At 51.0% G+C, this 24,459-nt stretch overlaps 9 protein-coding genes across 9 annotated transcripts; 7 read left to right on the top strand and 2 right to left on the bottom strand.

Annotated features, from left to right (window-relative positions):
• Nucleotides 1–58: 58 nt before the first annotated feature.
• On the top strand, nucleotides 59–3,796 carry BJX68DRAFT_239893 (nuclear import receptor MTR10). The gene is made up of 7 exons (XM_071040598.1): nucleotides 59–424; nucleotides 512–604; nucleotides 658–930; nucleotides 1,026–1,116; nucleotides 1,165–2,868; nucleotides 2,918–3,448; nucleotides 3,508–3,796. The coding sequence occupies exons 1-7, from the start codon at nucleotides 293–295 to the stop codon at nucleotides 3,594–3,596; spliced, it is 2,913 nt and encodes a 970-aa protein (XP_070897637.1). The 5' UTR covers nucleotides 59–292; the 3' UTR covers nucleotides 3,597–3,796.
• BJX68DRAFT_239891 (uncharacterized protein) lies at nucleotides 3,786–4,661 on the bottom strand. Its single transcript, XM_071040597.1, has one exon. The coding sequence runs from the start codon at nucleotides 4,620–4,622 to the stop codon at nucleotides 4,080–4,082; it is 543 nt and encodes a 180-aa protein (XP_070897636.1). The 5' UTR covers nucleotides 4,623–4,661; the 3' UTR covers nucleotides 3,786–4,079.
• A 3,319-nt stretch (nucleotides 4,662–7,980) lies between these two features.
• Nucleotides 7,981–11,909, top strand: BJX68DRAFT_239887 (putative C2H2 finger domain protein). Its single transcript, XM_071040595.1, has 2 exons — nucleotides 7,981–8,797; nucleotides 8,860–11,909. Exons 1-2 carry the CDS (start codon nucleotides 8,566–8,568, stop codon nucleotides 11,700–11,702), a joined length of 3,075 nt encoding a protein of 1,024 aa, XP_070897635.1. The 5' UTR covers nucleotides 7,981–8,565; the 3' UTR covers nucleotides 11,703–11,909.
• Nucleotides 11,910–12,041: 132 nt separating this feature from the next.
• BJX68DRAFT_239885 (putative cytokinesis EF-hand protein Cdc4) lies at nucleotides 12,042–13,379 on the top strand. Its single transcript, XM_071040594.1, has 4 exons — nucleotides 12,042–12,764; nucleotides 12,850–12,990; nucleotides 13,064–13,156; nucleotides 13,219–13,379. The coding sequence occupies exons 1-4, from the start codon at nucleotides 12,563–12,565 to the stop codon at nucleotides 13,245–13,247; spliced, it is 465 nt and encodes a 154-aa protein (XP_070897634.1). The 5' UTR covers nucleotides 12,042–12,562; the 3' UTR covers nucleotides 13,248–13,379.
• BJX68DRAFT_239882 (uncharacterized protein) lies at nucleotides 13,380–14,321 on the bottom strand. The gene has a single exon (XM_071040593.1). The coding sequence runs from the start codon at nucleotides 14,006–14,008 to the stop codon at nucleotides 13,448–13,450; it is 561 nt and encodes a 186-aa protein (XP_070897633.1). The 5' UTR covers nucleotides 14,009–14,321; the 3' UTR covers nucleotides 13,380–13,447.
• A 3,024-nt stretch (nucleotides 14,322–17,345) lies between these two features.
• BJX68DRAFT_268176 (ankyrin repeat-containing domain protein) lies at nucleotides 17,346–20,657 on the top strand (the record flags this gene model as incomplete). Its single annotated transcript, XM_071046006.1, has 3 exons — nucleotides 17,346–17,685; nucleotides 18,808–19,193; nucleotides 19,347–20,657. The coding sequence occupies 3 exons, from the start codon at nucleotides 17,346–17,348 to the stop codon at nucleotides 20,655–20,657; spliced, it is 2,037 nt and encodes a 678-aa protein (XP_070897632.1).
• Nucleotides 20,658–21,963: 1,306 nt separating this feature from the next.
• On the top strand, nucleotides 21,964–22,511 carry BJX68DRAFT_112353 (uncharacterized protein). The gene has a single exon (XM_071035931.1). It carries the CDS (start codon nucleotides 22,038–22,040, stop codon nucleotides 22,458–22,460), a length of 423 nt encoding a protein of 140 aa, XP_070897631.1. The 5' UTR covers nucleotides 21,964–22,037; the 3' UTR covers nucleotides 22,461–22,511.
• A 1-nt stretch (nucleotide 22,512) lies between these two features.
• Nucleotides 22,513–23,219, top strand: BJX68DRAFT_112361 (uncharacterized protein). The gene has a single exon (XM_071035933.1). The coding sequence runs from the start codon at nucleotides 22,694–22,696 to the stop codon at nucleotides 23,114–23,116; it is 423 nt and encodes a 140-aa protein (XP_070897630.1). The 5' UTR covers nucleotides 22,513–22,693; the 3' UTR covers nucleotides 23,117–23,219.
• A 367-nt stretch (nucleotides 23,220–23,586) lies between these two features.
• BJX68DRAFT_112356 (glutathione S-transferase family protein) lies at nucleotides 23,587–24,370 on the top strand. The gene has a single exon (XM_071035932.1). It carries the CDS (start codon nucleotides 23,692–23,694, stop codon nucleotides 24,355–24,357), a length of 666 nt encoding a protein of 221 aa, XP_070897629.1. The 5' UTR covers nucleotides 23,587–23,691; the 3' UTR covers nucleotides 24,358–24,370.
• Nucleotides 24,371–24,459: the final 89 nt, after the last annotated feature.

Raw genomic sequence — 24,459 nt, 5'->3', positions numbered from 1 at the left:
GTTTCCAGGCCACTCTCGGAGCGCCATCGATTGTTGCGGCTCACCAACTTTTCCGTGGGAGCGGATCATCACCACCATCCCACTTCCACTCCTACTGATTCACTGCTTTACGCTCTGCTCCCGACCATTTCTGTTTCTTCTATAGTCGACATTATTGACTGTTTTTCTCTTTTACGCTGTTTTCATGATTCATGACTGAGGCCCGCAGGTGTTGAGCCGTCTGGCCTTTTGACCCCTCTTTGCCCGCTTCTCCAGAGTCCACCACACCAAAACACCTTCCTTACAACCGACCATGGCCGAGAAGGCAGACGCTGCAGGGCAGGCCTTTGGCCCCGTCCTAGCAGCAGTCGCTACGATGCAAGGAAATGTCCCGCGCTCGGAGAAAGCCCACGCCCATGAATTCCTCGAAAAGTTCCAGAAATCTGTTCGTTCGCCCGTAGCCCCTCGCCCGGATATGAATCTTCGCACCTCTGGGAAAAGGCCATACTGACCAGCGTGCTTGTTCCTTTAGGTGGATGCCTGGACGATTACACATGAAATGCTACAGTCGACGGACGTTCCTGTGGAAGCAAAATTGTTCGCCGCGACAACATTAAAGGGAAAGGTGAAGCAGGCGCTTGCTCCGATGAGACCATACTGGCATACTGACTGTCCCAGATTATGTTTGATCTAGATCAATTGCCCGCGGAATCAGTGGTTGGTTTGAGAGACTCGGTACTCAACCTGCTGGTGGTTTTTGGGTCGGGACCCCGGCCAGTCCAAACACAGCTTTGCGTGTGTCTCGCCAGTCTTGCAATTCAAATGATCGAATGGAAGGACGTTCTAGTCACCGTCGGTTCCTCATTGGGAAGCAGTGCCGGCGACTGCGTGCTGGAGTTTCTCAGAATCCTTCCGGAAGAAGTGACAGAAGGTCGCAAAATCAATCTAAGTGTATGTTCGGCAAACTCAGCATCCCATCTTTACAGCACCGATCGGCGACGACTCTCTGCGCGGCCATAATTCAGGATCTAATACACTCGCCTTAGGAAGATGAACTTACGATGAGAACGAAAGAACTGCTGGAAGACAACGCCGAGCAAGTCATGCACCTCTTGATTCAGTATGCTCAGTCATCGCGTACGTACCGTCCACTTTTGTTCCTGTTAAACGCTAATAATAAGTCAGCTACTGCCTCCACGAACCCCCGCCTGCTTGATTGTATAACGTCCTGGATGCGCGAAATTCCGGCCGCAAGGATCGTTGACTCCCCGCTGATGGATGTCATCGTGAAGGCCCTGGATGACGATGGATCATTTGATGCCGCAGTCGACAGCATGTGCACTCTATACAGAGACACGCGTGAGGTGGATGACTCGCTGCCTATCATTCAGGCCTTGTACCCGCGCTTGATGTCTCTCCGTCCGAAAATCGCCCAGACTGCCGAAGCGGAGGATACCGATGCTTTCAGAGGTGTTACAAGACTCTTTGCAGAGGCGGGCGAAGCATGGGTTGTGTTGGTGGCACGTCTGCCGTCGGAATTTCGAGAGCTTGTGGAAGCGGTGCTTGAATGCTGCGCGCGAGACTGGGAGCGCGACGTGGTTTCGATTACATTCGGCTTCTGGTACGAACTGAAGCAATACGTTACGTTAGACCGATACGCCGAATCGCGGGTTGTTTACGCTGAAATATTCTCAAAGCTGGTGGACATCATGATCAAACACCTCCAGTTTCCACACCCAGATGAAGGTGAATCTGATCTCTTCGGGGGCGACCGGGAGCAGGAAGAGAAGTTCCGCCACTTCAGGCACCAGATGGGCGACGTTCTCAAGGACTGCTGCGCCGTGATTGGGGTCACAGAATGCTTGTCCAAAGCATACCAAGTCATCCAGCGATGGGTTTCGCAGTATGCTTCTCAATCAACAGATCAGCATGTTCCAAATTGGCAAGAGCTCGAAGCACCCCTTTTCAGCTTGAGAGCCATGGGCCGTATGGTCGATCCGGAAGAAAGCGCGGTGCTACCTCAGGTTATTCCCCTGATCGTGCAGATTCCGAACCAAGAAAAAGTCCGATTCCAAGCCATCATGGCGCTTGCGCGCTACACTGAATGGACAGCGCAACATCCAGAGACCCTCGAAGCACAGCTTAATTATGTCATCTCCGGCTTCCAGCACAGTTCCGTGGAAGTTGTTCAGGCAGCTGCCTTGGCTTTCAAGTTCCTTGGTACGGATTGCCAGAAGCTCCTTGGAGGCCATATTGCGCAGCTCCATTCCTTCTATGAATCGGTCATCGATAAACTGAAACCGAGCAGTCAGGAAGAGGTGACGGAAGGTGTTGCGGCTGTAGTCGCTGTGCAGCCGCTTGAGAAGATTTATGAAACGATGAAGATGTTCTGTGACCCCATCATGGCTCGAATCATGAATCTGGCCAACAATGCCAAGGATGAGCAGGGACAGCGAGCTGTTGCTGATCACCTTCAATTAATCACGATATTCATCGTCGTGGTGAATCCTGCCGTGCAAGACCAAGAAAATCCGGCCGTGAAGTACTGCGGCGAGATCCTCCCTATCATGACCACGCTAGTGATGAACTTCACATCGTCTACGCCTATTCTCGAACGCGTATGCCGTTGCTGGAGAAACATGATCATCACCTATAGAACCGCCATGGCGCCTTTACTCCCAACCCTCGCACAGAGCCTTGCAAACGGATTCGAGGTTTCTCGGGAAGGATGCTTCCTATGGGCCACAGATGCTGTTGTCCGCGAATTCTCCGAGGGCGCGGAGTTCGTTGATACCGCCACTAGCAATGCAGTATTCCAATTCTACGAGCAGCAGGCGGTCGCCTTTCTGCGTGCTCTCAATGATTTAGCACCGGAGAATCTGCCTGATGGTACGTATCCTCCATTTCACCGACGTTAGGTTGTCTAACATGTGAGTAGTGATTGAGGACTTCTTCCGGCTTTCCTCCGATGCCGTCCGATTCTATCCCAAGGAGTGCATCACCTCGAACCTCGCAGTGGCGATTTTCTCGGCTGCATTGAGCGCACTTACATTACAGCAGATTGACCCTCTAATGGCCACGCTGCACTACTATCACGATCTCTTCAGCTTTGCCTTCGAGAAACCCGCAGTGTCTGGTTTCACAGCGCCGGACGGAGAGCCTTTCTCCAACCCTCCCGAAATCCGCGAGGCAGTGAAACAGCTGATCGCTTCTCAAGGCCAAGTCCTCGTGCAACGCATTCTCACCGGCATGATGTTTACGTTCCCCGGAGAGTGCTTCCCAGACGCATCAGGTCTGCTGATGTCTCTGTTCTATTTGATGCCTCTGGAGGCAGGAGGTTGGGTGCAGTCGACGCTCCAGATGCTCCCCGCGGGGACGATGAAGGCGGGCGAGGCTGAGCGGCTGTTAAAGGGGATCTCTGATAAAGTTCAGTCGGGGGAGACGCGGAAGATCCGAGCTCTCTTGCAGGGTATGCTGACGATTCCGCAAATTAGGTGTGATTCCATTGGCTGACCACGTACTTTATAGACTTTACCAACTCATACCGACGTCGAAACGTGGCCCCGAGAGAAGGATTGGGACGATTGGAAGCCACCCGGTTCCGGTTTAGCGGATAGATTTCTTTCGTTTTGTCTTCATATTTATCTCTCATTTCTACTATTATTCGTTATCACTTGGGAAGGGAGGGGACGGACTGGACAGAACAGAGTCAGAACACAACTCTGATGGGAAAGAGTGAAGAAATGTTGAGCGTTGGAAACAGATTTATCATCCCCGTCATCCCCGTCATCCCCATCATCATCATCATCATCATCATCATCATCATCATAACCACCATTCTTCCATCGGAGCATGCATCCCTCTCACCACCCCGCGGCTCGCATCTGTCCTGCAAACGCTCAGCTCAAGCGGTGGGGAAGTTGAATGCGCAAAACAAAACCCCCGCTGTCAAACTACACTACATATACAATAATCGCGCACGTCATGAGACCTCGTCGCATCAGAGAAGAAAGAGAGACACAGACAGATATCCCAGACATTCGCGTGCTCCAACCTGCATCCATCACCTCACGCAAACACAAATAAACACTCCTACTCAATCATATTACTCCTGTCAGCGATTTCCTCCCATCGGAGCGATTCTGATTTGCCTGCGCGAGTTGCGGTTTGGAGAAGCCACAGACGCACGATGATGGAGTACTCCGTACTAGTACTAGTTCTCTCAACTCATACAGTAGAACTGACTGACGGTTGACCCCCTTCATCCCTGTCTGTATCTGCGCCATGTTATAGTTTAGGAAAATTAGCCTGGCAAATAAGGCTTGCCGCTTGCGAGTGTGCGTGCTCTCCAAACCTCTTGGACTGCAGCTAGGACAAAGGTAGCCTTCTTGACTCTTCCCGTCCCGTGCCCCGCGTTCTAGTTCGAGTTCTGGTTGACTCCTGACTAGCTCTTCTAGGTTCTGTGGTGTTTCCTGGTGGATGGGTCGGGATCGTTTGAAGCTAGGAGCGGGATGCACGGAGTAGCGTGCCAGCGTTGACTCTTGAGTGCTAAGAGAATATAGGTATATATCTTGCGCCGCCGCCGCCGATAATGGTAGGCCGAGCCGAGGAGCAAGTATATCCACAGTCTCTCCAACCCTCATAGAAACAAAACAATAAAATATGAGAACCCATCATCGAGGATCCCGTTACCTAACAAAGATGACCCTTTTGCCCCTGGGCACCAACGAGACAAAAGAAAAAGAAAGACGAAAATAAAAATTCTCCGAACTGGGTCGGTGACCACTGGGCTGCGATGGCTGGCTGCAAGCGGCAAAAAGAAGCCGGCTGGAGCCCAGAGCCTGGCTCATTTACTGTAAGGTGGTAGAAGAAGCAGAAGAAAAAGAAACCATCCATCATCGCCTTGGCGACGTTGACAGAAACAAGTCTAGAAGGCGCTGATGAAGAAAAGAATTGGAATGTCCGTTTCGCCTCCTCTTCTGCTCCCAGAATCTCTAGGCACACTGCACAGGTGAGTGAATCTTGAGTCGGCGGCTCGCTTACCTCTTGTATCTACAGTATATACTACGGTTGGGTATACAGGAGGTACATGGGTACTTCGGACCTTTTTGCCTACTCGGACTATAGTAACCTCAGTAACACTCATACAGCAGAGGCCTCGGCCTCCCAGCCTCTGTCGACCGAGTGAAACGGCTTCAGGAGCTGTGATTGGGTTGTCTGAATATCGGCGTGGCTTTCCAGCTCCCCTGCAAATACGAGAACCACGCAGTGGATGCAGCAGCCCGAACTTGAATCTGAATCTGGGGATCCCGTCTTTTCTCAAGGGTTTCTTTTCTCCCTGACCGGTATTTTCTTTTTTATGTCAGGCAAGGTCGGCAAGACTAAAAAGTAAAAAAAAGTCAAACTCAAAGTGAAAACTCACGAGGAAAACCGGAAGCTTGGGTCGAGGCTGAGTTGGTAAGCCTTAGTCTATACAGGTCCGAGGACACTGTTCCTAAATGGGATGAAACTAGACTCATCGGGGCTGGGTTGGAGGATCTCGGACGAGAAGGGAGGAGAGGAGGAGATGAGAGATGGTCGCCTAGGCCTCGCCCTGCGCTTGGGCATTCCAGGATAGTACAAGGGATTCGTCCCTCAGAGATAATCTTAGTGATTGTTCTTAGTGATGGGTTGCTACGGAGGAGGAGAAGCGGGTCTTGTGATGGGTTCCCTGAAGATGGAGAAGGACGTTTAGTACCTCGCATAGACTTTTGAGCGTTTGGAGCGGGGAGAGCATAAAATAATAATAGCTCTTGGCTTCCAAAGTTTATAGTAACCCCTCTTTGGCCAATATGGTTCTTCAGCCTTGAGCCCAGCTATTCTATGTTGTAGAGCTCTCGATTGGAGTCGTACGTAATTGCGCAGACACGCTAGCCTTCAAGTCTGAGGAAAAGCTTTCGAAAGACAACAATCTAGATCAGATCGTCTTCATCAAACCCATCTCTGAGCCATCGCGGTGACCTTATAGGCTGTATCGGGCACAAGGTTTGCTTTTCCTGCTTCCCTGTCTTGGGTTCCTGTTAACTAATGAAATTGTCCCCTCGTTGCCCGACTCATTTTGTTTCATGCTTTCTTTTTCTCGATGCCTTCGACCTTGCAGCGGCACGTTTTCTCCCCTCGCCTGTTTCGTCTGGCACGGCCCACGAAGGGTTTAATGCGATGGGGCGGGTTGTATTAAGTCGACTCCGCCGGGGATGAGGCGGCTGGATGCCACAAACTGAGATTAATCAAGGAACAGGATAGGATATCTTTCTGTTAGCGACGGATCAGGGCGATCCCTTGGCAAGGCGCTCGAAACTAAATGATTGTCGATATCAGAAAATCGAGAACACGAAGCCAAGTGAGGATCATTCCAACTCAAAATCCAACAGCCGGGTTATCCTTTCAATAGCTTTGTCTTGTTTCTTCGATATCATCATATGTATCAGAGCGTTTGTCGTACAGGCCCGAGGAGCTGGGAACCAATAGCCCAATACGCTCGCGCAATAATCGGAGAGTTCCGTTTTCTGACAGCACCGAGGAAATAAAGTCGAGGCTGAGTTTTCGATCAGTCATAGATTTGCATCAATTCTTGCCTCTTATCACCGCCGCACTGACGGTCCTTACAGCGCTGTCCCTGGCACCAGCGATCTGTTCTCCGCGGTGTCGGGACCCAAACTGGGGAACCAGCGGAGAGCGCCAACTGCCGGGCGTCAGGTGGCTTGTTTGAGGTTTGATGTTTACTTTTTCTTGCTGTCTCTCGCTTCCCTTTGCACTGCGCGTCCTGCTCGAGCGAAAATGAGGATATTCATTGTCTGAAAATGCCTCAGTTGGAGGCCACTGCCACTGCCACCGTGCCACACGAGTGGACACTGTTAGGCTGCTGCTGTTATGGTGGGACGACGCTCAGGACCAGGCCCCAGTGAATCAGGTCACCTCGAGGTAAGAATGTATCCATCATCAGCTCATGGTCGGGAGATTTCGTAAACGGGTTCCTGTACTCCCTGTAACAGCTCGGAGCACCCCTCCTCCAGCCCACACCCCTCGATCAGCTCGATCAGCGCACGCGAGTACCCTAGCCCTATAAGCATCCAAGGAATCTGCACACCCCAGGTTCGTCAGGAAAGACCTGCCATCTCGGTCACCGGTGCGTCATGGCTGCAGTCTCGCTAAATGCAGACCCTTGATTGAATCCAACGGTAGAGCGGCGGACAGTGCCGCAGATCCTTTCTCCGCACTCCTGGCAGTTGGGCCATGCCAATCGCTTGCGAATTGGGAGTCGGAGAGGCACTTGGATCGCTCGATTGAGTTCGAGACTAGTTTTAGTCCAAAGCAGCGTGTGTGACTCGATTCCAACCCGAGGAGGTCCCAAGGAGAGGGGCCCATCTGCTTAACCGCCGCTGCCGCAGCACATCTTTTTCCTACCACATACACGGCAACTGATTGGTCCGGACTCCCTGCGACGACTGCTGCTGGTCGTCTGACGTCTTGCCCGGGAATTCTTGGTATTTGCTAGTGCCAGGGACTGCTCTGAGTCTGCGACTCTCTGCCAGTCTCTGATCCAATGGCATTCGGGATCCCGAGCCTTGAGAGGCAGCCTCAGCGAGTGATTTCCTGCTTTCCCCAGGTTCAGATGAGCCGGCAGTCAAGAAATGACGCTCTGAAGCCATCATGAATCGAGCTGGGATTGGCAATGGCGTTTCTTTTCTTTTTTTTTTTTTTTTCTCTTTTTTTCTCCTCTCTGTTGCCTTTCTGAGGGTTCCCTGTCGCTGAAAATTAATACCATCTTATTAGCATCGCCGCTGTAAGAACCTCTCCCGGACTGAAGCTGTGCCCGGCCCCACTGCAGGTGGTGAGTCGTCGTGCAGCTGGTTTTTTTAGGAAGTCAAAAAATGAATATTTTTTTTTCAGATGGAAGAAGGTCGATGAGACTCGAGAGCCAGAGACAGTATTTACTACCTTGAATCACTTTTATTTAAAACTCTTCGGTCGCCCCTTCCAGCCTCCGGTCGCTTGCCTTTCCCACTGGGTTTTCTGGTAGAGAGCGGTTCCAGCTCCAGTTCCTGAACTCTCTGCGACTGTCCTCCGCTTCCCCTCACCATCCAACCTCTACGACTCGGACCACCGCCGCACGAGGTCATCCTCCTCTTTTTTCCTCCCCTCCCTCGTATGAGTCTTGTCATATTCCTCTGGCCATACTTGCATCCCTGTTCCTACCGATAAATATTACCAACTGACATCCATCCTCCCTCATCCTTACCGCCGATAATCCTCCGATTGCCGATTTCCCCACGGGGCTTCGCCGACCACCGCTCACATTGTCACGCACCCTCAACTCTTATGGCTGTTGCTTGCCGGTCCACTTCCGTCATTCTAGCCCTCGCCCGCCTACTCGAGCTCCTCTAACCTTGGTCTGATGAGCGTGTTTGACAAGAATCGAGTATTCGCAGGGCGCCTCAAGGGTATTGGCTAAGACTGGGCTCCATACAACAACTAGACAGATATAGAACAGACACGCATAGACCCCACTGGATACGGAATACGAAACACAAACCAGAACAGCTCAGGATGACATTCGCCGTTGCCACAATGGCTTCGCTGGACCACGCGGCGAACGGCATCCACAAACGAGAATCCGAGATTGTGCCGGAGAGCCCAGATGTCCACGATGCCGATACCCCGCCGCGCAAGAGAAAGAGGACTCGCAAGATCCAGGTGGACCGTAAATTCGATTGCACATTCGAAGGCTGCGGCAAGAGCTATTCGCGCGCAGAACATCTATACCGCCATCAACTGAACCGTATGCTTCGCAAATCTTCCTCTCTTTCCACTAGCATGGATACTGATCCTTCGCTGCCCTAGACGCTCCCAAGCAGATTTATCGATGCGACTTTCCCGACTGTTATCGGTCGTTCGTGCGACAGGATCTCTGTGTCCGGCACCGTGAGCGACACACTACGCAGGGTTCTCAGCTACAAAAACGCGATCACTTTGCGCAAGCCGCTTCAGCGAATCCCAACGGTATCCCCAAACCTCAGATCATTCGCAATGCGTCGCAAATACCCCAGAGCCATGCTCCACCTGTGCTTTCGCCTCCGGATTCGAAGCGTGGATCGACAGGCCCGGATCAGCCCTTACATGTCACAACCATGCCTGCCTCCTCATCCCCAACATCCGCTGGGCTCGCTCAGCCTTTCGGTCATTATCAACCTGCCGTTCGGCAGCATGGGTTGGAAACGGATTCTCAATTTCCGCAGGCGAATGGACTGGATATCAGCTCTCCTACCGCCTCGCTTGCTGCATTCAACTCGCCACCTCTTCAACGTCCATTTGTCACTTATGGCGCTCGCCACCCTGCAGGCTCCCCCACTTCTAACGAGCTGGGCCTCGATCTGCGCTCAGCTCATCCTTTGAACGAACCCACACCAGCTTCGGCCGGCGCACAGGATCTTGGAGCCGCCTATGCTCTAAAGAGTAATCTCAATGGACCTTTGGTCAGCCCATCCGCCTACGCTTCCCAAGCCGGCTTGCAAATTCCCGTCGATGGTTACTCGGATATGGCGCCAGTGACTTCGGCATCTGCCCCACTTGAACAGGCAACTGGCCTAGGAGTTCTCGATTCTATGGCAGGCATGATGGGCCAGGGCTCGACAGTCGGAGACATGCAATTTGATGCTTTTAACTCGTCTGTTTACCCGGTATTTGGCGGTGAAAGCAATCGCTCGCCTTTCCACATGGCGGATGATTTCACAGCATGGCTCTTTAATGAACCTCCGCCAGGGTCGTCGTCGGTCGCCAATCCGTCAGCGACGAGTATGGTTCCGGGATACATGGACGCTCAGTTGCAAAACCAGTTTCTGATGGCGGACCCTACTTATGGGAACTTTCTCAGTGGCGTCATTCCAACTCACCCAATGAGCGTTACAAGTATCCTTGATCCTGGTTCGCCGCGGGCTATCATGTCCGAAGACAAGCGGCAGGAGCTGTTGGATCTCATGTCCACCCGCTTCAACGAGGCCGCTTACTCGGCTGTCGCGAAGCGCAAGGATGCCCTGATGGACGGCGATATGGATGAGGACAGCCATGTCCTGAGCCTCTCGAAGATGCAGACCTATATCGGGTCCTACTGGTACCATTTCCATGTCCAACTACCGATTTTGCATCGACCAACATTTGTGGCAGACAAAGCACCAAACCTGCTGCTACTTGCCGTGATGGCTATCGGTGCGGCAACCCTCGATACGATTCATGGCCAGGAGGTCACCGAGGCCGCTTCCGAACTGGCCGATTTCATCATGTGGCATCTTCGATGGGAAATCTTCATGGAAGGTGATTTCAGACCACCAGCCAAGCTCTGGGTCTTCCAGGCGCTGTTGCTGCTAGAGGTCTACGAGAAGATGTACTCTACCCGAGCTCTCCATGAGCGAGCACATATCCACCATGACACTACTTTGACATTGATGCGGCGCGGAAGCTCCCTTATTGGCCGCCATTCGTTCGACTCCCCCGCGAGCTTGAGAGATGACCGGCAGGCCCGTTCGGCTTCAGGGTCAGCAATGACCCCAGACTTTGCGGCCGACGAGTCTTGGACACATTGGATCAAGACGGAAGCGACTCGACGGGTTGCCTTTGCGGCGTTCGTGCTGGACTCGTCTCACGCCACCATGTTCGGACACTCCGCCAAAATGGTTGCCCACGAATTGCGTCTACCTCTTCCTTGTGATGAGGCCTTGTGGTCGGCTACTAGCGCTGCAGAAGTGGCTCGGGTGCAGGCAAGTTTGCATGCGAACGGTGTCCGACCCGTGATGTTCTTGGACGGTCTCAAGAGAACCCTCAATGGACAACGAGTCCGGACAAACGCTTTTGGAAGGACAATCCTGATGGCCGGGCTGCTTAGTGTGAGTTGGCACATGAACCAGCGGGACCTCCAGGTCAACTCGCTAGGCGTTGCCCATGCTCTAGGCGGCCGTGACAAATGGAGGTCTGCTTTACTGCGTGCCTTTGATAACTGGCGCCGCGATTTTGATGAAGCGCTCGGTCAACCTGGGATGACTTGTTTTCCTAACGGGTACCGCGGTCGGTATGCACTCGACGAAGACAATATCTTTGAGTCGCGCGACGTACTGCACGGCCTTGCCCATATGGCCTCACACGTCGACGTCGTCGACTGTCAAATCTTTGCGGGGGCTCGGCGATTGATGGGGCGGACTATCACTCCGCGAGACTACAACGCGGCACGGGAGAAGATGGTCGATCGCTGGGCGACCAAGGCATCCGCCCGTGATGCTACCTTTTATGCGCTCAAGTTTCTCTCCGAATGTCTTCTGGATAACCATCATGATGACCCAGATGTTGAAGGGGAGCTGTACTGTGGCCGCGAAGATTACCTGCTCAACCGCCCGTGGGTGATTTACGTCGCGGCTTTGGTCGTCTGGTGCTACGGATATGCCCTGGACGGACCGATCAAGAACGCTCCTGAACTGACGACCGTCGCAGAGCAACGACAAGACATGCAGGCATTCTTACGTCGTGTCGGTGGTGTTCGTGAGCCCAGCGACCTTGAAAGTATGAAAGGACGCAACCAGTGCCTGGGGTTGCTGATGATTCTGCGGAATGGATTTGCCAACGCGCGGTGGGAGCTGTTGGCCGAAGCTGCAAACCTGCTGAGCAGTTGCATTGACAAACTGGGAGGCGTTCAACAATAGACATTCGTCCGCATATATACCCTTGGAGTCCCTGGAAAGGCTGGATTTGTTTGTATACCTGGGTTGGAATTGGTAAAGGTTATGGATATGGAGTATGGAGGGTATAGGCATTGCCTGTTTTATACATTTACACGTGCTACGACTACACATAGAGTACATATCATACCTTTTGTACATACAACGATCGATACTTTTCATGGACTACCTTGTCTTCGTCTATCCAATCATATCGATAAGGTGACGTTTGATGTGGCAGCCGCCGGACAAAGCGGAGCAATCGGACGGTTACCACAACAACCAGATTGAACTCTCCGGCCGATCTGGTCCCCTTGTCCCCAACTTCAAAACCTCCCTCCTTTCCCTGCATTCCAGCCCACCTGCTTTTGCTTTCCAAGTTTGAACAGCAATTCGATTAAAGATCTTCTCTCTCGTGCACACAACTACATTCCAACTTCAGCGTCCGAAACAAACAAGTCAATCACCATGGTACGTCGCCCCGATCGTTGAATACCCCCTCGTTGTTCGTCCTGCAAGGAGGGAGCGAGTGTGATGATGGGTGCGGAGGGAAAGGGGACAATCTCACGCCCTGAGCCGTGCCTGCCCCAGGGACACAATTGTTCCGGTTAAGAACGGTCCCCGTGGGAGCTTCACGCTGAGCTGAGCTCATTTCAGCCAGCCCAGCCGTGGACGGCCCAGCGGCGGTTCCGACCACACCCAACTTAATCCTCCCGCATCTTCATCCCTGGCACCGGCTTCCGCATTCTTGCAGTTTCCTCGCACCTCTCCTGATTCTTGTTCTTCTACTACTTGCACTACTCTCTGTATCTTCCCTACCTTACAAACAACCACGCGCACGCAAAATGTCCAAATCCAAGTCTCCCACTTACTCACCCGACCCCCACGATCAGGCCTCGACAAACTACAAGGAAGCCTTCTCGCTCTTCGACAAGCGCGGCACCGGCCGCGTCGCCCTCGAGTCCCTGGGCGACCTGCTCCGCGCGTGCGGACAGAACCCGACCCTTGCGGAGATTGCAGATTTGGAGAAGGGGATTGGCGGTGACTGTATGTTGTGTTCTGTCCCTTGGTGGGACATCAAGAGAGAAGGTGGGAGTGACCGAATGAGGGCTAACAACATGGTGCGCAACAGTCGATTTCGAGTCGTTCCTCAAGGTCCTGAACCGCCCTGGCGGATTCCGTGAGCCCGGTGAGCCAGAGGAGTATTGTCGTGGGTTCCAGGTGTTTGATAAGGATATGACGGGTGTTATTGGTGTTGGGCAGCTTCGCTACAGTATGTGCTTGCGCTTGCGCTTGCGACGATGATCTTTTGGGGTTTAAGGATACGTTGCTGACGATTTGTTTAGTTTTGACGAACTTGGGCGAGAAGATGTCGGATGAGGAGGTTGATGAGCTGCTCAAGGCCGTTGATACCAGCTCTGGTGAGATCAACTATACCGGTATGTTTGGACCCTCTTTCCTTCCTAAGCTGCGCTCCGGGCCTCGCTAATTAATGCTGTAGATCTCGTTCGCACCATCCTGGCCAACTAAACCACACGATACCCTTACGTTCTCATGATTCTTCTTATGATGTTACCACTTTGCATAATCTATTCCATACCGCTCAATGTATCCACAACAGAATGCTCCTTTAGTGTCAATGAATGCCAATAGAACAATCCTACTCCAGTATAATATACAAGCAAAACAATCCCCGCTCCAATACAGAATACCAGACCAAGACAAGACAATCAGTCCCGAAACCATGCACTCCACTCCCGATCCACAGCCTGGAGCTTCTCCTCGTCACTCATAATCTCCGTCTCCGTCAACGCCCCAGGAAGCAGATATACAGCCCGGTCCTCCCCCACCTCCTTTCCTTCTTCACTCTCACTCAACAAACCGCCCTTCTCGGGAAAATGCACCTCATCGAGGAAATACCCCATGACAAGCCGACATCGCCCACAGCGGAAAAGATACCTCTTCTCAAACCCGTCCTTGCACCGAAGAATACTCGGTTTCCGATCGCGGATCGTCGTCGAGAGTAGAATCGTGTAGTGTTTGACAGCATTCCCGGCACCTTTTGCTCCCTCTCCTTCTCCTTGTTCTTCCATCGCACTCGTGTCTGGTTTCTCGGGATTATCGAAGAGAGGGTTCATGCGGAGGGGTAGGATCTGCGCGTCTGAGCTTCGTCTCCGCGGGAGGGACTCGATTTTCCGTGTGCTTGCGAGGACAAGGTTCGTGCAGAAGCGGCAGTGGTGTGTTGTTATGGGGAGGGTGGTGTGGTGGGGGGTTTTGGGTGAGGAGGACATTGTCGTTGTCGTTGTGGTTTGTTTAGTTGAGTTGGGTTGGATCTTTTTCTAGTTCGAATTGGATGGGATATTTGTGTTGTAGTTGAATAAAAACCGAGAGTATCAGTTGGGACTAGTATCTGAGAGATTGTGGTGTATTGGTCAAATTAACAGTCCGCGGTCAGGTTGTGTTGATGGGGTTTGGTGTCTGTGTTGGGGTGTTGATGCGGTGGACGTGGAGTGACTTTTTGCCTGGCGGTGGTGGTTGAGTTGTTTGGTGGTGTTGCTTATCGATAAGCTTTACCTTCCCTCCAGTATAAGCTCTGGCGGGGGCATACCTCTACTTAAAGTAGGAGCCTAAGTCCTATAATTATTACACAAGTCTTTCTTCCCCCTCCACTGCAAAGAGTTAACATGGAGGAACTTTGAATAAAAAAACTCTAGCAGCCTGCTACTGACAAGAAACAGGTGCATAATACGAGAAGGAGTATTCTAGAAGATAATATAGATATGCTATAATTCCACAGAGGATCCCTAGGAATGATAGGCTCCTAGTATGCATGCTGACTATTATGTTGCTAATGTGATGTAGATGCCACGACGAATTACAACATTTGGAAGAGGCTCTTGCTTTGCGTAGCCCGCCGGCGGGGTTTCTAGTGTCTTATTCTTAGCGATGGACAGGCGCTGACCCGAGCGTTTTACATAACAGTCAGCAGACCCAGCGTAACTATTACAAGTGGTGGCTCTTTCCTTGTCAAGATTACTAGTGGCAATGTTAAGATACACGACCTATCTCTAATTATCGCCAGGGTTGGGCAGAGCCAGGAAGTCCTTGATAGACTAGCTATCAACTCTAAAGAGGTGCTGAACCTCTAGGTCGATTCCCAACATGAATTTATTAGCCACGGTGTTAAATGATACCTGTCTCAACAAGGCATGGTAGCCTCCAGTCATTGGACTTTCGCCATTAGTAAACTACATGGTATTAGGGTTCTTGACCCCGGCGACTAGAGCTTTAATAATTGTGCGGATCTTCCGCGACAATGGGCTGTCAGCACTCTCATGGGCACGAAGACTAGCAGCAGGGATGACTCCCTGGTCAAGCAACGCCACGTCAACCCTATTGGGACTGTGAATGACCTTATTGTCAGTCACAGAGTTCTTGGGCGTGGCAACCTGAACTGCAGTGTCGATGGACAGTGCCCTTCAGGCTGTGGTCAAAGCAGATAGTCTTGGGGCTGCATCTCCTATGGCTAAAATGATCATGTATTAGCGAGCTGGAAGAAAAGGAAACCAGGTTGACTGATTGATACTAGCCGGTTCTTGAATCTCAATTTCTGATTGATCGGTAATTTGAGAAGAGGGAAAAACAACACAAAACAGCACCTCTGCGTCCACTGGCAAATACCAGTACAAAGATCAAAACAAGAAATAAGAAAACCTTTGGCCCTAGGTATCAGCCTTTCTCATCTAAACTCCAGATGAACTGTCAACGGCAGGAATAACTAGTGGTTCGTCATCGGTCTTCATGATTCCATTCATTATTTCGGTGTTGACTTCCGTCTTCCTTCCCTGGACGGAGATGATCTCTCCGTCAATTGCGCTGTTGCTGGCCATCAGAGTGTAGCAATGTACACTTGTCTGTTTCCCCTGTCGGTGACAGCAAGCCCGACCTTGTCTCTCCGCGTTGGGTTCCACCACGGTTCAACTTGCAGTACGACGGAGGCGGCCTGCAAAATTAGACCGCATCCACCGGTTTGCGCGGTAATCAGCAACGGCGATAATGTGGCGTGGCCCCTCAGAAAGGCGTCTTTGGCCTGCGTCTTCTCTAGATCTGTCATCATACCATGAAATAGGGTGGGCTTCAACATAAATTCTCCTTCGAGAATGGCTGCGAACAGCTCTAGGAACTTCCTAAAACGGCTGAGGATTATGACGCGTTTACCCGCGTGCCTCTGGGTAACCTCATTCCAGAGATTGAGGACAGCCTGTACACTGGCCACGGTACTTAACAGGCTCATCGTTTTCCGCTGAGTGGGAACTGTTTCATGTCCTGAAGAGGATGGGTGAAAAGGCTATCTTCATAAGTGATGCTTGATGGCGTCGAGGGCTGAAATGAACCTGTCAGCCGTAAATCGGAGCTATATTCAACATCGGTCACTGGATTGATGTCATGGCACCTTTTGAGTCGACTGGTGAAGTTGTTAGAACCACGGCTGATAGCGACTTTTGAAAACAGCTTCAAACTCATAGGCCGCACCGGCAGTCGTAAAAGCATAGTCGCTGAGCAGTCCAGCAGGCCTCTCAGAGTCTGGGCTCTCTTGACAGCTTTCGACCAGCGCAGGGCTGGTCTTCGCTGCCAAGCCCAGCAGCGTCTAGTGCATGTTATTATTGGTGCATTGCATTTCTCGGAATTACAAATCACCAATAAAGAGATGTCTTTTGCCGCTTGGATACGTGCATCCCAGGCAAGAGAGGACGCGTTAACGGGTTTCAGCAGAAGGTGATAGAGATTGACAGTCATGGGAAAGGCCTTTGGATCTCAAGCGCTGGGCTCATATGACTGCCCTGGTCAGGCTCTTTCTCATAAGACACACGAAGCGCGCCAGCCTCTTGATCTGCACAGTCCGCCCTCTCTACCTCTTACTATCCTCCCCAACCGTTTCTATCATCGTGCCTAAAAACACACCCATTCTTCAGCACATCAGCAATGTCTTTCGCATAGCAAAAGCCTCCCCCTCTGGAACAATTCTAGATAGGGTGGATCTGCGCCCTTCACATAGAGGCGATAGCAGCGGCAAAGATGCTGGATATCACCTACGGCCCCTTTCAGTTCAGGACAAATTAGACTTGAATAGCTATCTTCTAGGGAAGATAGCAAATTATTACATCGTAATAGCTTCCCCCCTGCGGAATCTATCAGAAATACGCCGGCGACCGCGATCGCTATCAACCTGCTCCGAACGTTTTATGATATTCGCGTTGGGTTTATGGTTAGTATTGCCGGTGGCATCCCATCCCAGAAATACGACGTCAGGCTTGGGGATGTTGCCATTAGCTACCCCAGCGATAACTATGGCGGGGTCAGACAACACGATTTTAGGAAGGCGCTTGAAGGCGGCGAATTTCGTTAAACGGGCTTCCTCAATAGGCCCTGAATTCCATACTCTTAGCAGTCGGTCAGTTTCGGCTGTAGATCGACCTAGATAGAACCCGCTTCCCGCGCAGCGTGCGCGATGCCCTCAAGAAAGACAACGTTCTGAAGAACAAGTGCTCGCCCCCCGACCAAAAAACAGATCGCCTTTTCAAGGCAAACCAACCACACTCTCCTAAATCAGCTTGTGCGCAGCACCCAATGGAATGGGATGTGGCTCGAGCCCAGCTGGCGAGCGATGCCCCCAACGTCCACTACGGAATGGTTGTATCTGGCAACTCTGTTGTCAAGTCAGCGGCGGTGCGAGACTCGCTCCTGCGGGATATACCAGATGCGGTCTATGTTGAAATGGAAGTGTCCGGTCTTATGAATGACTTCCCATGTATCATCGTGCGCGGGATTTGTGACTATTGCGATAGTCATAAGAATGACCAGTGGCACGGATACGCCGCACTGGCGGCGGCTGCGTATGCGAAGGAACTGCTTGAGTTCCTTCCTGCTCAGGAAGTTGCAGAGGAAGTCTTGGCATTGAAGGTGTATCGTAAGTAAAGGTTTATCTCTACTTGTAGTGCTAGTACTTGTCCTTAGATAACCTAGAAATCACACTCACTAAAGACATGTTTGGCTTATAATCTGTACTTGTCCATATAGCGTATCTCACGGCCATAAATGAGCATTAGTCAACGACTGAACGAAGTCCATCTGCGACAAGAGCATTATCACCAGGAGAGAGTGAACCAGGCCCTTGTAGAAAAACAGAATCTTTGCCTTCAAAGCTTTAAGCTCCCAGGAGGCTACGAGAGACTCAAGGAGAGAGTCCCCAAGCCTGTACCAGGAACATGCGAGTGGATGCCGCAGACTCGACAGTATGTGCGCTAGAAGAATAGTCATCACAGTGAATTACTCTTTCTCTTTCTAGATCTGGGATCTAGAAAATCAGTACTCTCCAAGTCAATTCTCAACAGCCTCATTGCCCCTAGCTCCACAACAACGGTCTATTACTACTTTTTCAAGCACGGGGAGCAAGAGTGTACCCTTTCCACGGCGTTGTGCGTAATCCTTCATCAGCTATTCAGTTAGCAACCCCATCTCATTCGGCATGCCACGCGCCCGTGGGACAACAATGGGATAAAGCTTCGGGAGGACACGCATGAGCTTTGGCGGATTTTGATTGCAGCTACTGGGGACCCTACCGCGTGTAGTACGGTATGTGTGCTAGACACCCTCAATAAGTGCCCCGAGGCCGACCTAGAGCAGCTGGGCTCTCAGCTCAATGACTTCTACGAAAAAGCCGTAGCGCAGCATGGGCTCATGGTTTAAAGTTCCTCGTTACAAGTCGGCCCTATCATACCATACAAAGCCCGTTTGATTCCCTCCCTAGTGATACCAAGCTGGAAAGCCACCAAGTAGGCGAGCTAATCAAGGCCGAGGTGAATCTATTTATCAAAGCCAAAGTGAAGGAATTTGTGAGCACATTAGGTCTTCCTCGTGCCTACTCTCAGGATGTCTAACTCAACCTAGAGAAACAACTCTACCGGGCAGAGAATCGCACGTATCTTTAGGTACACTTAGCAATTAAATACATTCGCTCCAACCTGCCCAGGAATCTTAGGCCAAAGACAATGTCAATTCCTCACCTACCACCTACCACCTACTTTGAAAGGAATGTACGAAGTCATTCTTGAGCAAGTCCGAAGCGAAGACGTCAAAATAGTGCGACTGATATTCCAAATCATCGCTGCAGCGCGGTGTCCGCTGAACACACGGAAAATGGGCGTAGCCCTAGGGGTTGCAGGGTCTCCCATTTCGCGGACTCTGGCAGAATCCGCGTTTGATCAAGAGATACTCAAAGCAACGATTCGGAACATTTGTGGTCCGTTTGTTATCATTAAGGACTATGATATTTACTTCCTCCACGAAACAGCCAGGGAGTTTCTCCTCCATGATGTGACAACTGTCCGCCTAGAACAAAAATTCTCTTTCAGCTTATTAGAGGCAAAGGAGTTGATGACTGGCATCTATATGCGGTATCTGTTGATGGAGGATCTTGTGGATGCAAATAGGCGTCATAACTCTATTCATCAATCACTTAGGTAGTATGCGGCAGAAAATTGGGCCGACCACCTAAAGAGTCTGCCTTTGTCATCGCGTGAGAATATGGGAGGGTCACTTTACCGTTTATATACACGATCTACTGTCTAGGTAAACGAATTTTGGGAGACGATTCTCCCTCGGGAACATGTACCCAAGCCGACGCTTCCCATCCACCTGTTGGCGCTCAACGGGCATTTGGACGTTCTCCGTAAATCAATCAACGACAAAATAGTGAGCGCAGACCAGGCAGACGATATTAATACGACCGCCCTGATATGGAGCTCCTACAACGGTCACTATGAAATCTCCGAGTTACTTTTGAAAGAAGGCGCGAATGTGAATGCTGAGAGCCAACGACTCGGTACCCCGCTGCTTGTTGCTTCTCTCAAGGGGCACAAAGCGCTTGTTAAACTTTTCCTGGACAACGGAGCAGAAGTGAACCACATTTGTGGCCCCAGGTGGCTTGCCCACTACCCAAGAACTACTTTACCGGGGTTCGCCTATATCCCCTATCACAGAGGGTCTGCATTATGGGCTGCTTGCTTCGGGGGCCACTTGGAGATTGTACAGCTGCTGGTGGAGAAAGGGGCTCGAGAGCTGGATTTTGCTCTCTTGGCTGCTTCTCGAGGGGGCAACATAGACGTTATGCAGTTTTTGATGAGTAATGGGGCCGATGTCAATGCCCAAGATGAGGATGGATATTACGGGACAGCTTTACAGGCGGCATCGATTGACGGCCATCTCGAGACAGTCGGCTTTCTACTCCAAAATGGAGCCGAGGACAAAAAGAAGGTTGGGTATCATGGGTGTGCTCTGGATGCCGCTTACTGTAGCGACAAATTCGAGGTCATCAAACTACTGATTGCAGGGGACACCAAAGGCCTATACGACGCTGCTCACTACAATGCCATATTTCGCTCTGCTGCATATCAGGGTGACCTCCAAACTCTGACGTACTTATTGGACTTTGTGCCGGACGCCACTGGTCCGGGCCCTATTGGTAATGGCACGGCTCTTCTGCAAGCTGCACGGGGAGGTCATATTGATATAGTGCGTTTCTTTATCGAGAAGGGTTCCCCCTTCAATATCCATGATAACGAGACATTGGTGGCTGCTGCTGCTGGAGGTCACACTGAAGTTCTCAAAGCTTTCCTGGATGAGGGAGCTGACGTAGATGCGCGCGATGCCGATGGTTACTTCTTGCTCTGGATCGCGTCCTTTCGGGGCCACCTGGACACCGTCGAACTGCTCATCGAGTACGGAGCTGATGTGAATCTTCGGTACAGAAACTGGACTGCCGTTGATATTGCCCGTCAACTTAACCGTGAGGATGTCGAGGAATGCATATTAGAAACGGAAGAGTATGTCGAACGTATCAATCCTCTAGGCGAGTTGAGGGTGTGGTCAGAGCCTCAGTAGGTCGTCAGTACTAGTGTGAAGCCATCCATGATTCGAACGAAAAGAAGAAATACTCAGCTGATTTCACAACGATCTCAGAACACATAAGATAGCTATGGAGAGTCTTGTATTACCCCTCTAAATGAGATTTTCGAGGTGTGATTGACAAACATCTAAACCTCCGATTCTCTACCTAGCTCATACACGGTACTTCATACTAAGCGAAGCACATCCACCACAACGCTGGAAGCCAGGATCAAAATAACCCAATCGTGATATCTCCCTGCAACACGGCATGAAGTTCCAACGCCACATCAGCCCGTAAATCCAGATTAATTCGGACATTAAGACTCGAGTCCTTCTGCGGCGCCCTCTTCGTCCCGGCTTTCGGCGACGTCACTCCCCTGTTTCCCCACGGCCCCGTTGGTGGAAGGTCGGTATCATCCTGAACGAGTGACTTGGAGTCTGATGCTTCTTTGGGATTGATCTCTTTGCCTTGGGTGGTATCGGTGGAAGTGGTCTTGGTGACGACTCGCTTGAGCTTGGGTGGGCGAGGGCGCTTGGAGCGCTCGCTTTCGCTGCCGGTTTGGTAGTCGTTTCCATCGCTGGATGGGTATGTTAGTTTATTTCTTTGGCTTGTATGGAGGGGATCAAGTGCCTATCGCGTTCTGCCATTGTGAGGGAAGTTCGGCTTGAGATTAGCCCTAACTGTAGGATGTGCCTGGAGGATAACGACGACAAAGATCAGTCCATTGGTGAAAAGAAATGAGACATCTATCAATCATTTCGTCCTCATGATTCCTTCATTAGTGATGTCACTATCTATCAAATATGACGCTGGGCAGCCCCCGACCCTGTGGCGGCTTTCCATTTCCGGCGACCGCGACCTGGATTGATCTTGGTGAAGAACCAGACCTTAGGGATCACTACTATTTGACTTCGCATGTCACCATCTATTAGCTTTCGTGGTTTATATGCTCATTGTTCCAGCCACAATCTAGTCACTAAACCCACATTGATTGAGTCGAAAGCGATCCTAACAGACAACATGGTGCTGGGAATCGCAATGATAGCAACAACCATCCCAACGATTTTTGGGCTAAACGAAGCATCAAACGCAATGCGAGACCGCGAGAAGAATACAAAGGAGAGTGCACGGAAGACAAGATTCGGCCTCTGCGCTGTCTGCGATGCCAGCGAGGGCTCTATACACGAGCGGGAACAAGTTCACAATTCACAGGTATATTTAGGCAGGGATCGGAAGGTGAGCACTACATATCTCATATTACTTGTCTCGGAGCTATCGCGCGGGATCCATGTGATGTCCCTCAAGATCTAGATCAAAAACTAATCGGATTTCAATTATCCCAGCTTTATATAACGAAACATCCGACTTCCTCGATGACTCCGTTCAACGGGCATTTATACCACCACCCTGATTTTGAAGAGGACAACTTGAGTGGGCTCATTTCAATGAGTGCCGAGGACAAGCCTTTGGCGAGATGGGTTTTCCTTGACAGCGAAACGGACGAGGTACGCTGGGGTGGTAAGGAGGATACCGAGGGCCATGTGTGCGGCCCATTCGACTTGACTGATAATGATGCGTATCTTACTTTGGACGATATGCAGAGGTGGATGGCTGTACAGATCACAGAAGGAACTGCAGCGCAGACTGGGGAGTCTACCGCTTCCGAGTCGTTTGATTCCCAGGACGGTGCATGGAGGCTATACTTCGACCGTAAAGAGACGGAAGGGAATGATCTTCCAGCTGGTAGCCAGACGATAAAGATATTTCTCAGGAGGGTCCAGCAGCGTATTAGATAGCTCAGGTACACATTCCTTCATGACTCAATGCTCATTCAGTAACTGAACTTCGATATCATGCAATTCGGATGAGGGTACTTTGCGATGATATGTGACGTCACAACTCCCCCTGCCGCGTCCCATCATCGTCTCCTCTTGCGCAGCGCCTTCGACCTGAACCATCCCAACAGACCTCACGCATTAGAGGAGAAAGTTTTGGTCCGAAGAAAGTGACAAGATTTACTGAAATCGAAATGAATTCTGATAATCCCCAGAACCAGGACGAGCACGCCGGCAGCTCAACACCCGACAACCACGATGCTCTTCGGCGCGGCCTGGCAACCCTCTCACTATCACCAACGGACTCAAGCACTGAAGACCTTAAAGCAAAAGACACGGACAGACCAACAGTAGAGAGCGAGGAGAAAAAAGATACCGGATCTGGCGCGAGCATACCGGGTGAAAGACCGAGAATTTACAGAATCAATACACTCAATGAAGATGGAGACTCGATTGAGGATGAAGATGAAAATGAAGATGGAGAAGGCAGCAACATCTCACCCGATCAGTTGTTTGATATCGTTTTCAACCTCGACACGCCGCGGGAGGTTGACCTCAAGGTTTCGATCAAGGGTGATTTCAACGTGACTATTTTGTATGACTGTGACGATATATGATGGCCTTATGAGAGGATATCTGAGCTGACGTTTGAATAGGGCATAATGTGTCGTGAATTAGGTAGCGGTTGTCTGCTGGTGCCTTGAGGAATTGGTTGACTCCGTCCACCACTGTCAGTGTATTCGTATCTGAAATAGGTACAGTCCGTTGGAGCAGTGTCCTAGCAGAACAGGCTATCTTAATTCCGTCGTGCCATCGGCATTATCAGTGGTATCCTGCAGCAACCCGGTTCGCAAGATGAATATATCTGACAAATAAAAGATGCTTCGGCGACTCTCGCCGAGATGCTGCTAGGCACTGCTTACTGAATCGATTGATTTCACGGGCTCCACATGAGCTCGCCGAGTCTCGGCGAGGGGCCATTTCTTACAATTACACCATGACGATGTTGTTCAGCACGAATATCACTTTCTCGATCAAATCTCGAGAATCAAATATAAAATGGCGACGATACGCTCCCCTTACCAACCATCAATCCGTCCAGCACCGCCTGCAACTGAAATCACCTCCATCAAATCTAGTCCTCGGCCATCAATCAACGTGCGTTCCGCATCTTTGATCTCGACCAATAGCCATGTCTACTCAAGCTATCACCTTATATGGCCACGGCCCTTCTCCCAATCCATGGAAGGTCGCAGCACTCCTCGCAGAGCTGGACTTGCCATACAACTGGATAGAGCTCGACCAGAAGCAGATTAAGTCAGAGCCTTACACCTTGATCAACCCTAACGGACGCCTTCCAGCTATTGAAGATCCCAATACTGGGATCGCCATCTGGGAATCCGGGGCAATCATCGAATATCTCGTCGAAACTTACGACAAAGAGCACACAATTAGCTTCGAGCACGGCTCTAAGGATTACTTCCTCGCCAAACAATGGCTTCATTTTCAAATGTCCGGCCAAGGCCCATACTTTGGCCAGTTCTCGTGGTTCACCCGTTTCCACCCAGAAAAGGTCCAAAGCGCTATTGACCGCTACCACAATGAGATCCTTCGGGTCTCCGGCGTTCTGGACGGCGTCCTTAAGGATCGCGAGTACCTCGTCGGCGACAGGTTCAGCTATGCTGATGCAGCTTTCCTTCCTTGGTTCGACTCCATCCCGTTCATCACTGATGCCATCAAATTCGACACGGAATTTCCCAATCTCTGGGCTTGGTTGGAGAAGATTCGCGCGCGCCCAGCAATTGCGAAGGTCTGGGAAGAGAGGGCAAAAACAATACCTGCGGCGAGAAAACATTAGTCTGTTGTTTCGAGAGATACAGTACATCAATGCGCTGGAGCTAGGACACCGGGCCAAATAAGCATGTACTTAGAGCAATTCGAAACATGAGACTCTAGCGTC

This window comes from Aspergillus pseudodeflectus (assembly GCF_044049435.1).
Source record: "Aspergillus pseudodeflectus strain CBS 756.74 chromosome Unknown BJX68scaffold_29, whole genome shotgun sequence".
Taxonomy (NCBI): Eukaryota; Fungi; Ascomycota; class Eurotiomycetes; order Eurotiales; family Aspergillaceae; genus Aspergillus; species Aspergillus pseudodeflectus.
Note: the sequence above shows the minus strand (reverse complement) of the source record. Positions and strands in the feature narration are given on the sequence as shown.